The sequence below is a fragment of the Centropristis striata genome, chromosome 5 (assembly GCF_030273125.1).
Source record: "Centropristis striata isolate RG_2023a ecotype Rhode Island chromosome 5, C.striata_1.0, whole genome shotgun sequence".
In the NCBI taxonomy this organism is placed as follows: Eukaryota; Metazoa; Chordata; class Actinopteri; order Perciformes; family Serranidae; genus Centropristis; species Centropristis striata.
This window is the reverse complement of record NC_081521.1, coordinates 32,465,556-32,478,742: the sequence shown is the minus strand read 5'-3', so window position 1 is coordinate 32,478,742 and position 13,187 is coordinate 32,465,556. Positions and strand designations below refer to the sequence as shown.

Below are 13,187 nucleotides of genomic sequence, written 5' to 3'. Positions count from 1 at the left end.
AACTCCAGTATGTATAAAAACATGCATACATGGGCAAAGTAAACGACAAATATATAAGTATTATGCAAAAGCCTGTTTTGATAACGTACGATTTTATTTTGAAAGGCCGAAAAGAGACTTCCTTTCGATCGGAAAACTAAATCAAGTCAGATTAAACTGTCAAGGATTTTAATGTTTTTTGTTTTAGCCCCTGAAGAGGTATGAGGTTAGTTTTCACAGTAATTTTGCATATTTAGTTTTGGATCAAATTAAACTCAGTAATTCATGCTAGCAGGGTTTGATTCAGTAAGCTAGTTTTGCTCCAATTAATACTCCTGTATTTCTGTGTGTTTAATAATTGTTATTGCAACTTTCAGTATGCAAACTGTAGCTTTATCCAACTTAATTCTCAGCTCATTGGCTTATTGACATATGGCCACAGAACTGAACACTCGGCTGTGTTTCAGTTCAGTGAGTACTGATACGCAGTCATAGATAGAATTCAAATTAAAAAATACACAGAGCAATTAAAAATTTGCGTGATCGACCAAATTCTTAAAGACAATTAATTGATCATCAATTAGTTATTCCCATCCCTAGTAGCAACTTTAGAAATCACCTGACTTTTCCTTCAGCTCCATCGTCAGGTGAAAATATAAGCATGTGGTTGCATGCCTGTATTATTCATATAATGATATATTCTGATTCTGCATCCAATTATCTAAAAATTCGAAATGTACAGAAGCATTATTTATAAAACAACTAATGCTGATGAAACATTAGTTTTACTCTGATTCTGACTCCTTCAACAGTAGGCTTTTGGCTTGTGTCATTTTGAAAGGAATTTACTTTATTTAGTTTCAGTTGCAACATTTAAAACCCACAGTCACCACAGAACCTGTGTTCCCATCAATAATCGAGCTACTTGTAAGTGACATTCACTGGCATGAGCAGAAACATGGAATTACTGTGAGTTATTGCCATGTACCTAGAAACTGCAGACCTGGAAAATTACTTTAGTGATTTTTTGCCTTCGTAACAACCTCGATATAGTCGCAATCCAGCAGCCACGGACATAAAACCAAATGTGGAGGCACATAATTACTTTAGCAAGGTACACCGAGTTTCAGACCAGAACATACTAAGCATGTAAACATAAGCGTTCTCAGTAGGAAACAAAAAACACTGAACTGAACTTGCATGCACACAAACATGCACACACACACACAGCCTCAGGATACACATCAGTTCAGAAGAAAAGAAGAAAAAGAAAGTTGAGAAGGTTGGAGGTGGTGAAACCGGGAGAAAAAGTCAAAGAGAAAGAAGAATGAAAGCGTACGGCCATGCAACACTGTTAGTCTGTAATGTATCATGCATCAACACAGATGGATGAAAGAAGAAAACTCTGGTATTCTTAGATCCATACTACTAGTGGGGGGAAAAAAACAACATCTAAGACCCAGCTCTATGTTGGCTCAAGCTGTGCTTTGAGTTGAATGCTCCTGGCGTGCTGTGTTAGGTGCTGATCAGACAGAGCAAATTTTAGCAGCCTGGTGCAGCTTTTTGTAATTGTTTTCAATGAGTGTGAAGCTTTTTGCTCTTGAGAGCTTAACATTTTTGCAGGAGTGACAAAGAACGCCTCCAGTTGGAAAAGCTCCTGACGTCATTTGCGCTTTGTCCAATCAGATGAATTGAGAAGGCAAAACTGTCTCTGACTCATCCTAAAATAAGTCTTGAACCCACCATGATCCAGGAAAAGCTCCTGAACCAGCTGGTGTACTCCCTGTGATTTCTCCTCCTCCTGAGAGTCTCATTTACCCACACTGATATCCGTTTCCAGCCCAACATGCTATTTAAGAATAGCCTCTCACCCTCAATCAGAGCCTGAGCAAGTTTACATTGCACTGCTGCTGATTTCTCACGATATCGTGAGACCGAGTGATCATATCAAGAAGATCCATCTTGTCAGGCTTCAAGTAGTTTGTGTCTGAGTTGTATAGACCTGTCAGGATCCTGTGAGGAGCTGCAGCCTTGGTGTGTTTGACTGAAAAGAGTGTTCAAAACAACAATAGTAGCTCGTAAATAGGTAAGCATAGCTGCTACAAAAGCATCAGTTATTAGAACCTGAGGAGCAAAGAATGGCACTGAAGACTTTTCTGGATGGGGAAAGATGTTTTTGCTCTTCTCCTGACTGGTTTCGGTAGCCTGCCTTTGGGTTGCAAAGGGGTGGAAAATTTCCAGAAACTTTCCATGGGAAGTTAAGCTGGGAAATTTGGGATATATTCAAAATTTAAAAAATCATGACATTTCAACAGATTTACTTACAAGTATCAAGTTTCAATTATTTCAATGTCAATTATTTCATTGAACAACAAAAACATGAATGTTGAATAAGTATTACTCACCCCCCGACCCCACCCATTCATATATTAAATGACGGGATTTGGCCATATAATATCAACATATAGGTTACATGTTGTCTTTTCTTAGTCTGTCATACATTCCAGAAAATGTACAGGATGGTTCTTTTACAATATAAAGTGACATGTGATGAAGATTTTATCCTTCATGTCTACTACTATCAGCATTAGAATTCAATTCGGTCATTTCTGATGCATTGTATCATGTCAGTAGTTGGCCTATTGGTAATCCAGCCAATAGGATTCAACCTCTGGAGACAAAAAGTGTCAGCACCGAATTTCACTCAACTGTCAAGGTTTCAGTTTGGACAAAACAGCAGACTGACTGAGCCATGTTGCGACCCCAAGAGCCACAGCAGAGACTCAGAGAGATGGGGGAAAAACGAAGGTGAGAAGAGTGAAAATGGACTGCCATTTCTATTTTGTGACCTCTTTTCTGTTGTTTTTTTCAGCAGAAAGGGGAATAGGGGTCAGCGGGCTGGATGGTAGCAAGGAGCACATTGTCTCCATATTTCTCTTTCATCTGGAAGGAAGACTGAGGGAGAGCAGAGGGAGGGTAGGAAAAGACAAACTAAGGGAGAGTAACAGTTGGGAGGTCAGGGTTGAGATTCACTTTTTCAGATATATTATAGTGCATCTCCGTCATACAGAATTACTGAGTTCAGCTGGAGGTCAGCGCTGCATAGAAAACATTCTGAGGCCAAAGGTGAATTTAGATGCTACTGAAGCTTTGTTAATACACTCACAATCCCTCTGCTGTTACTCCACAGCCACTGAGAGAGGACAAAAACATTAAACACAACTGTGTTTTTAATTCTCCTAAAAAAAGAGGATAATCTGTTAAGTCCACCTTTTATTATGAATTTAAATTTCTGCTGTTGTTGTTGTTCTTATTCTTGTAATTCTGGGTTTCCACCCACCACTGTCAGTGTGGAGAAGTAATTAATCCATAATTCATGACAAGTCCTGGTGTATTAAAATTAAGTTACAAAGCCTTTCCAGTCTCTTAACCGTTATTTACAGTTTGCAGACCTGCCTGGATTACTGCCAAATGCCTATTGTACCATAGCTTTTATTGGAGAAAAAGGGAGGAAAACAGCAGCGAAATAGTAAAACAGAAGATTGTGCAATACAACGGGCCACAGAGAAAGCCTCTGGACAATATTGAGATGAACTCTTTGACCCGTGACTTTCTGTCCATTAAAGGTACATAAATATAGGCTCAGGAAAATACTTTTGACAACAAACTGGGCTGATGTTCAATACAAAACACATTTCGACCTGATAATAACATGTGATCTGTATCTGATAATGACATCCAATACACAGGTCTTAGCATTTATACTGCTGGTAAAATTAGTGGTTTTCTTTATCCATATCTTTATTCAGATTACATGTGAAAACTAGAGGTGTGAATCCCCAGAGGCCCTGCGATACGATTTTATAACAAAACTTGAGTCACAATACAATATTATTGCAATTTTAAGCATTTTGAGATATGGTGAGTATTGAGATACAATATATTGCGATTTAACTGTTTAACTGCATTTTGTGTCCACAAATTAAAATTTAATTAAGATTTTTTTTGTCTATTCTATTAGACAAATAGATTATATCAAATATAATAACTATAATATAATATAATCAATATTTATTACTTTATTACTATTAAAGTATTTAGTACTATTTATACTTAATATAAAAATAATAAAAAATATAATTACTTCAGTCTTTTTATTTCGCCACAATGTGAGTCAAACCCACATACTGACCAACAAAGTATTCAGTCAAACTGAACTTAACTGATATCAAACATGTATGGATGACAACATTTGCAGCATATTCACAAACTTTCCTTAACTTTAAGTTTCACTGCTCTGAATTCTTTGAATGAAACATTTTTAAAAAGCCTAACTTTGCAGCGTTATTTTCGTCAACTTCCCGACACAATATCCTGACACCTGACATGGTGCCTAGTTTCATGGTTCTAGTTTCATATGATACCGTATCTCCAGTTTATTCCTAAAAGTGAGCTTGCTACGGCCTTTGGAAAACGGCGAAAATATGGACGGCCCGCTGCCCGTTGGAACGCTAAATATTGATACTTGGCGGCCAGGAATCGATATAATATTGCAACGCAAAGTATCGTGATATTATGCTGTATTGATTTTTTCCCCACCTCTAGTGAACACCATGTATAAATGGAGAGCTAGTGGAATTTACCTGCTCAATGCTTTGATCCACGTACTGTGATAAAAAGTCATTTTTGCTGAAGAAATCAAGGCTGAGTTTAAAGTGGTTAGTTCAGCACACTTTGCTCCTCTTTTTATTACCGAAAGAACTTCACCTTATCACCGTCTGCCTTAACTTGAACTGATGGTGTCTAAATTATGAATACTGAAGAGTGCTGCAAGTCGCTCCGGATAGGAGTGCCTGCCAAATACTGTGACTGTAAATGTAAATGTTCCCTGGAATGTCTCCATATATCAACCTCATGAGTAAATCCCTTTAAAACCCATGATAATATCTCATACTGTTTTCATGAATTATTAATCTTGATTTAATGAAGACATTAGGAATATTGAAGGGAAAGAAATAAATTGATTTGGTTCAGTGTATGCACTGCAGTGCTCAAACTGTACACACAGTAGATATATTTGCATTTCACTTTGTATTAACCAGGAAGCTGAATGCTCTAATTTCACATTTCTTACAAGCTACACTTACATTAGTCATGCTATAGAGCCACAAATAGGTCATACTGCAGTGTACTGTATGCATGTTATGCACTAATGATCCCTGTCATTATGCAGTCTTCAAATATGTCTTAATTGATAAGAGTGTAGGTCACCTCAATACTAAACCTGACCCTGAAAAAGAAAAGGTGACGAACATACTTGGACCTAAATCACCATGGACAAATTACTTCCTTAACCGCTCTCATAAATCCAAGATAAGGGCTCAGTGACATCACATTTAGGTGCTATCTTTTAGTCATATCCTCATCACCCATTCTAATTAGTAGCACTAACAATGGCCGCTACATTTCACATTACTTCCCAAATCAATATTCGCTCATCTGCATCGATCATCGTTTTTCACAAGCTGTTGGCTGCAGAATAAATGCTCTATAAATCAGAGCTCAGTGACAAAGAGTCGTGAGAGAGGATGGAAACACGTGCACACAAAGAAGACCGCACGTTTATGGGCACGAGTGAAGATGAGCAGGTGCATGAACCTAAAGTGCAGACATACAGAAGTCTTCTACATGCAAACATAACCCTTGCACCGCAGCAGCCGAGCGTATATTGTGAAAGGTCTTGTGTGGTTGTCTGGGAGACAGAGAGCAGTGCATTGATCTCGGAGGAGCAGTGATCAAAAGAAGCTGCTCTTTGATACGGATATTAATCATACTCAGGCATGGCTATGTAAATGACTACAACACAAGCAAACACTCCAAGTCTCATCAATAGTTCATCAAATGGACTGGCCTAATGAGTCTGCAATGATGACTAGAAGCAAAGAGTGCAGCTGATATGTTTTGTTATGTAAAATAGAGTGAATTTGTAGAGATGGGAATATAGGATATGTATCACTTATGGGAATACTTTACCATATAGACTATGTATTTATCGAATTGCTATATTGTGATATATCGTTATCAAGAAATGAAAGATCCTGCTTGGACCCAGTTTTAATTCCATCGAGCTAACAGCAGGGAGAGGTTTTGTATGGGGGAAGCTGCTCCAGAGTGTGAAAACACAGGTGGGCATTGACAGTCAGCACGGAGTCCTTTTAAGAAAGGAAATTCATAATTTCATAGACAAAAAACCCAAATATTCCTTTCCCCTAATTAGATAACGCTCGACCAACTATCTATATGGTAAAAAAGGAGCTTCTCAAGTGGTGCGGGCTATGAAAAGATTTGATAACACACAGGTGGAGAAGTATCTCCTTCCTATGTGCTGAATTAGCATTTTAATTACCATAATGTCATTGTGAAAAAGCAGTTGGGTAATTCAAAACATAATCCATTTGTCTGAATGTGACTCATTGGTAGTAGCAAAATATATATGAAAAGATACAGCATTTGAATATTGTTTAATTGCTTTATCTACTTTTTGTTAAAAGATGGTGTACAGAACATTTACTTCTGCATTTAGGAGGTTCAACATTTCAGATGTACTACCATTAAAGCAATTTGGTCCCAGTGCTAAATGTAAACAAATTTCTCCAAACAGATCGTGATGAATAAACGTAATAAAACAAAAGACTAAAGTCTTGTTAGTAGCCATTACAAACCTAACTGCAGAACTGGGAACCGCTACAACAATTAAGGCAAGTTTGCTTTCATTATTTTCTTCCGCCTCTTACACAGCGTGACTAAAGACATAAACTACATGAAGTCTAGATGGACCAGTAATGAAAAGCTGAGGTTTAGTAGTTGCTGTATCTCTCCCCCAATCACACACCCTCTCTGCTTCCTCCCCAGCCACACAGCAGCTTATAATACAGGTTCAACCAAATATGACAAATGCTCAAAGCTATTATCACTCAAAAGGTCAAAATCAATTTGTTTAACAACCTCGGGAATAAAATCCCTCACAGGTCCTATTGCCTAAATATTTCTGATTTAACTAAAGCCTCACCACTGTGTGCCTGCCTGCCCCTCTTTTGCAGGATTTGAGCTAAGCTTTTTAGCTCTGCTATAGTGAGCACAGGGCTCTAAGGACGCCAGTGTTGGGTGGTGGCTTGCTAGCTTGCATGGGTGGTTAACCTCTTTTTGTCAAGTTGGTCAAAAGAAGCAGTGCAGCCTCCAAGGTCTGCCTTTGAGGATTTTAGACTTCTTGTTTATACCAAAACCAATTTATTCCAACTTTGTTTACCCTGCAATTTTGTCCTACTGCAAATATAACTAAAAAGTCAGATGCAATAAATAAATGCCTGGTTATGTATTTTCCTCAATCCATAAATTTCTCCCTCTCCTATCAGCCCATACTGCATTTTCCTTCTTTCCTTAAATGTTGCTGTCATTAAAGCAACTTCTGCTTCCAGGAAGAAAGGAAAGCTGCACTTCAAAAAGCTATTCACCTGGTATTTCATTGCCCATTGTTGGAGGGGATTATGGATTCTGACTGAGGCCGGATTATTGTCAGATAAACAAAACACTCAAAAAGCTACAGCAGGCAAGGCAGCTTGTATGTGATGCAAATAAGGCACCTGTTATTACTGTGTGCAATAATGCTAATGACCACATGTGTGTGCATGTAAACACACAATGGGACACACACACACACACACACACAAAAAAATCAAAACACACAAACACAGTATTTCTCAGAGTGCAGCACAAACACCAGGGCTAAAGCTCACAAGTTAGCAGTAAATTAAACATGAAAGTGCAGATGATATGAGTTGCTCCACGGGGAGAACAAAGCAGAACACACTTTCAACAGCGCAACTCTAAACCCTGAGGCACCTAGACAGGAAGACAAGAAGTCAAGGAAAACATTGTCTGTGCAAACTGGCTTTCATCTTATTTAGTCAGATGAGTATGAATTTTCTGCACAGCAGACAGTCATATCAAGGCAAGGATTTCAATTCAAGTCAGAGAAGAAAAAGCGTGGAAAAACTTTAAATAAAGATGGTAATCTGAAATCACATTCACTGGATGACCCATATACAAGGTCAGTTAGCATGCACACACGGGAGTCCACAAAAATATTTGTCTTTATGTATTTAAACATGCACAAAGCCATATATTGTCTGGGTGTGTATGGCTGGTTTGTGTGTGTTTATGACGTAAACTGAGAGCAGAATGTCAGGCAGGTTTACATTAGTCAGCAGATGCAGTGGGCCACATCATTAGTCACTCTGACACCCACTTCTGGCCCCTGCTTTATTGATGAGGCCAAGCTCAACAACTACCCCCTTCTTAATGCTCAAACAGATACATAAAGCACACACACACCCTCCTCTTCCACAGTCCTACTGTAAACGCAACAGGAGACCGGCGTAGCATCTCAGCTCTGACTGAGAGACTACAGGCTAGCATGAACAGGAAATCAAGCTACTGCTGCACAAAATGAACAGATAACAGAGCAGGGAAACAATTCAGTTGCTAATCATCTGTCCACAAACACCAAACATACCGATCCAGAATCAAACATCTGCTCGGCACCAGATCTTCCGGGCAGGTTGTGAATGGCAGGGCACAATGACAAGGTGCCAAGTGTGTCACAGCAATGAGCTCAGAGCCATTTATGGCCTCCATGACTCTGACATTTAGCAGGATGCTGCAATTTGTCAGCCTCTTAGTCTGACTCACACATCCACAACAGGGGACACTCATGAAACACATTACCATTAGGCCTAATAGGGCCGCATCACAGAACAGTGTGTGTGTGTGTGTGTGTGTGTGTGTGTGTGTGTGTGTATGCAGTGTACAGTTAATGATCAATGTGTGGTTTCCTTTATTGCCATAAAATGACTGGTGGTAATATATGATGACATAAAAATGAAGAAAAACTGGTTGGAAGAAAAAACATCCAAATGCTCCTCATGTTCATGATGTAAATTCAGTCAAAGCGGATTTATGGCATCCTCAACAAATAGCAACAGCCTTGGGCTACAGGTTAATTAGCCATTCAGTAAATACAATGAAGTATGTATGGCTTGATATGTGTTAATAATAACAATAATTATCTTAGCCTTCGTCCTTAATGCAAATAACTGAACCACTCACTTGCCTCTTAAAATGGAGAGTAATTTTATATTCTGCATCAGAGCCTTTGTACCAAGAGGCACTTAATTTTCAAGGCCAGAAACTAGTGTAACTCACTGAGTGAGTGAAGGAGGAGGAGGGCTCTCAAAATGCGAAGTCAATGTTTCAGTTCATTCTGAACTGAAAGAGCTTTCTTTTAACCACAGGGCATGGAGAGGAAAGTAATGATGTGATTTCTGTTCCTTCATTTTCTATTTGATGTTTTTGTTTTACTAAGATGCTTTTAACTTTCCTCTTCCCTCTACAATCTCCTTTGTCTCTATCTCTCCCTTTTTATCGGTGATGTATAAAGGCCATGCATTGGCACGGCCATTACTGGGAGAGAACATCGTGATGGCTACATTTACCCCTGAAAAATACCATCAGTTGTAAAAGCAAAGACCACTGAAAAGTGCAGTTGTTCTGTAGTTACTCATTATGTATGAAGTTAGGAAAGTGTGTCTTGGAAAGGGCGGCACTGACTTCTGAAACAGTTGTAGGTTTTTGGGCCACACAGTCAGACACAGATTTCAAGTCGAATCATAATCAAACATCTACCAACACACAATAGAACAGACTGCAACTACACATGTGGAACATGCACACTTGCATACACAAAGATACACACACACGCGCACACACACACACACACAGCACTCGCAACCAGATAAAAGAGGTGTCTGCTCTGCTCTTACCCGAGCGTTGTCATAGTAACGATGGTGTACCAGAAGGAGGCTGGGATGCTGGTGAATTTGCTGGAGCTTGAACCCTTCTCTGCGTAGAACATGACGGTAGCAAAGATAATTATGGCCATAGTGAGGGAGAAAAGCAGGAAGCCAAGCTCCGAGGCACAGCTCTTCAGCGTGTAGCCCAGGATGCGGAGGCCCTGCGAGTGACGGGAGAACTTAAAGATGCGGAACACTCGGAAAACGCGGAGAGTCACAAAGGCGCCGCTGACGTCCTCGTTGTCAGTCATCACCAGGCCGATGTAGTAGGGCAAGATGGCCACCACATCGATGATGCTCATGACCGACCTCATGAAGCGGTATCGGCTGGGCGCAGCAAATAAACGCATCAGGTACTCCACGGTGAAGATCATGACGCAGGCCGTGTCCATGCAGAAAAAGGCCACGGTGTAGCGCTCACCGCATGGCACTTCCTTCTGGTTGGGCAATGCGCCGCAGGGCACCGTCTCCACCACATTGGTGATGACAGAGACGGCAATGAAGAAGCCAGTGACATAGTAGAAGACGAGGGCCATGGTGGAAGTGTGGGGGTTCTCGAAAGCCCGCCACATGGTCTCCCTGAAGGTCATGTTGGGCAGCTTAGCGTCCTTGTTGTCTTCCTGGTCATCCATCAGACGCTCTGCATTCTCCCTCTTCCTGTCCTTATACTCTTCGTAGCAGCAGTCACCGATGATCTCCGAGATGATGCCAAAGAAAGCCAGCTCCTCGTCATAGGAGCAGATGCACTCATAGCGCGGGAAGTGGAGCTTGCCTGTGCGGTAGAAGTTGAGCACGCTGCGGAACACGTCAGGGTCCCGGTCGAAGAAGTACTCTTTGGTCTCCTCGTTGTAGAAGAACTCCTTCTCTGAGCTCCCCAGCAGGGTGTCTGGATAGCGGTCCAGGGTGTTCCTCCAAGTCTGGAAGCGCCGTCCGCTGACATTGAGAACGATTAGCTCATCCTGCCGCTTGTTCTTCTCAGCAGGCGCCACTGGCATGGGCAAATTGGCTACAGGCATCCAGCCAATCGCTGCCGCCCGGGCAAAGGGAAGCCATGCCGCTACTCCTGCCGCCATGCTTTGTCCTGCTTGGGGCGTAGGGGGGAACAAGTCCAGCACCTTCACAACCAGCTTGATTTCAGCTCATTCACCATCTAAAGGGAAGAGAGTAAGACGTTTTTTGTATGGCCAGGAAGGACAGGTGTGCTGTTTGATCATTACAGGAGAGCAAATGATGAGCTTTTTTTCTTTAAAGGAGGCAAATCTAAGATTTAAAAAAAAAAAAGTGTTACAGGTGTGTAAGAGAGGAACAGAAAAATGAAGTTAAAAAATTAACAATACCACTCATATCATAAATGTCAGTCTAGATGAGACAGCAACAAAGTAACTTAAATGGAAATCAAATATAACTTTGAACTTAAGGTGAGAACTCTATAGTGCACAATATAAAGAACATTTATATTTGATATAGTACCTTTAAATGTGATTATAGGGACATACTGCAATTTCCACTAAGCATCATCTTCCCCATAATTGCTTTAAGGATATTTCTCAGATCCCCTCTATTGGGTTACAGCCTGCTCAGTACCACAGCTCACTGCATGTGTAGTTAAAAAACTGAAGGCAAGGAAGCAAAGCAACTGCATCATAAATCGTCTATATGGCCCAGGCTTTTTTTATTATCAAACTCTTTAATATAAACAAGCGCATTTACAAGGTTGTTGCCTTCTTTGGACAGAGAGATACAAGCAAGAGATTCAAAACCTGTTGAGTTCCAACTACAAAACACAAGATGCAAATTTATTTATCTAGTTGGTGGTTATTCATGTCGAATCTCACGACTGGATTTAGTTGCATGTAACCCAATTCTAAACAAGCATTTTTTGACAATTCTTGATGACGAATTAGGTACCTCAACGCGGAAAAGGCAAAAGCGATACAATTTGCCGGACAGGTTTCTAACTAAAAAACAGCTGATACCGGCAGCAGCTTATATCTTCGATTACAACTCACCGGTTAAAAATTCTCCATCCAAAGAAACACGAGCTTCTTCCAGAGCAGTTTAGTTACAGGTCGTAGGTTTGGTTATTTCTGAAAGCGTGTCTGGGGAGGGAAAAAATTACCGGGATAGAAGAAGTTATTTAGCGAAGAGGACAGCCACATTAGACAAACGCTGCTGCTGAGGTGAAAGCAGGAAAGTATCGGAGACGGACGTACCACAGCTGTTTTAATTCAGTTTCCATTATGCGAGTGGAGATATGATGAGAGGACTCCGCCGTGAAGACCGTCTAACGTTGGCTTTTCTGGATGAGTGGTGGGAAGAGACGGAGGAGGAGGAGGAGGAGGAGCGCTCTCTCTCTCTCTCTCTCTCTCTCTCTCTCTCTCTCTCTCTACGCAGGGCGGATCTTGGACCAAAACTGCAGTTATGGATAGGAAACCTCTATCAGAACTCAAAACGATGCGCAGAAAAGTGGGTTACTCACTGATGAGAAGGAAAAAAACGATACACCGCTCCCTCACCGCTCAAAATAAATTGACAAAAAGGGTTTCCCTTGATCATCCAGTCATTCACACAGTGTGTGCACCAATAATTTTCCACATATCAAAGGCAACTGCTGCCAGCTGATACATCCAGGGGTGCAGCTGAGAATTCAAGAGCCCCTGAAACAAGCCTTCCTTGGGCACCTTTGTCTTTAACTAAATCTGTAATAACTGCAGCGGAAATAAGTTGTTGCAATGTTTCCTGATAAAATGCACTTGAAACCTATGTGCATCAGCTAGTATGGTAACTTACAAAGTATGGTATTGTGAAATGGAACTACTCAGTCAGGTTGGGGCTGCAAACTACTTGTATAGTTTATCTACACAATCTTTTTTCTGCTAAAGTTTAGAAAAAGATCACGATTTAAACATGTTCTGCATTAAAAGTCCTGTGTTTTTTTTGACCCATCTGTCAACTACGACCTCCTCCCTTTGTGGAGTTTATTTTATTGCTCTTTATACTACATCACCTGATTTCCTCCTTTGCACCTGTCATAAAAACTAAGTAGGTAAGTGCTAAGTAGGTAGCGTGAGGTCCATTTTTAGAGCAGACTGCAGCCAAAATCAATGCTTTGAGTGGTAAGAGTGAACCAAAACAGTAAAGTTGTGGGTCAGACAGCTAAACAATGAGCTGCAACTCACTATAAATCTCTATAAAGCAGAGGGGAGCTGAGACCTTGGGTGATAATTATTTTTAGGTTCATCACTATAAGTGACCCCTTTTATAATTTTCACAATGTTTTCACATTATCATAAAACATAA

General features: G+C 40.5%; 1 protein-coding gene across 1 annotated transcript in view; it reads right to left on the bottom strand.

The window, feature by feature from the left end:
- Positions 1–12,169, bottom strand: part of kcnd3 (potassium voltage-gated channel, Shal-related subfamily, member 3) — a 107,703-nt gene extending 95,534 nt beyond the window's left edge. Inside the window, exons 1-2 of the mRNA XM_059332783.1 lie at positions 11,897–12,169; positions 9,858–11,037 (exon numbers count right to left, since the gene is read on the bottom strand). Of these exons, the coding sequence (XP_059188766.1) occupies positions 9,858–10,960 (1,103 nt within the window). The 5' untranslated portion in view covers positions 10,961–11,037; positions 11,897–12,169. The remainder of the gene's footprint in view (positions 1–9,857; positions 11,038–11,896) is intronic.
- Between the last annotated feature and the right edge of the window lie 1,018 nt (positions 12,170–13,187).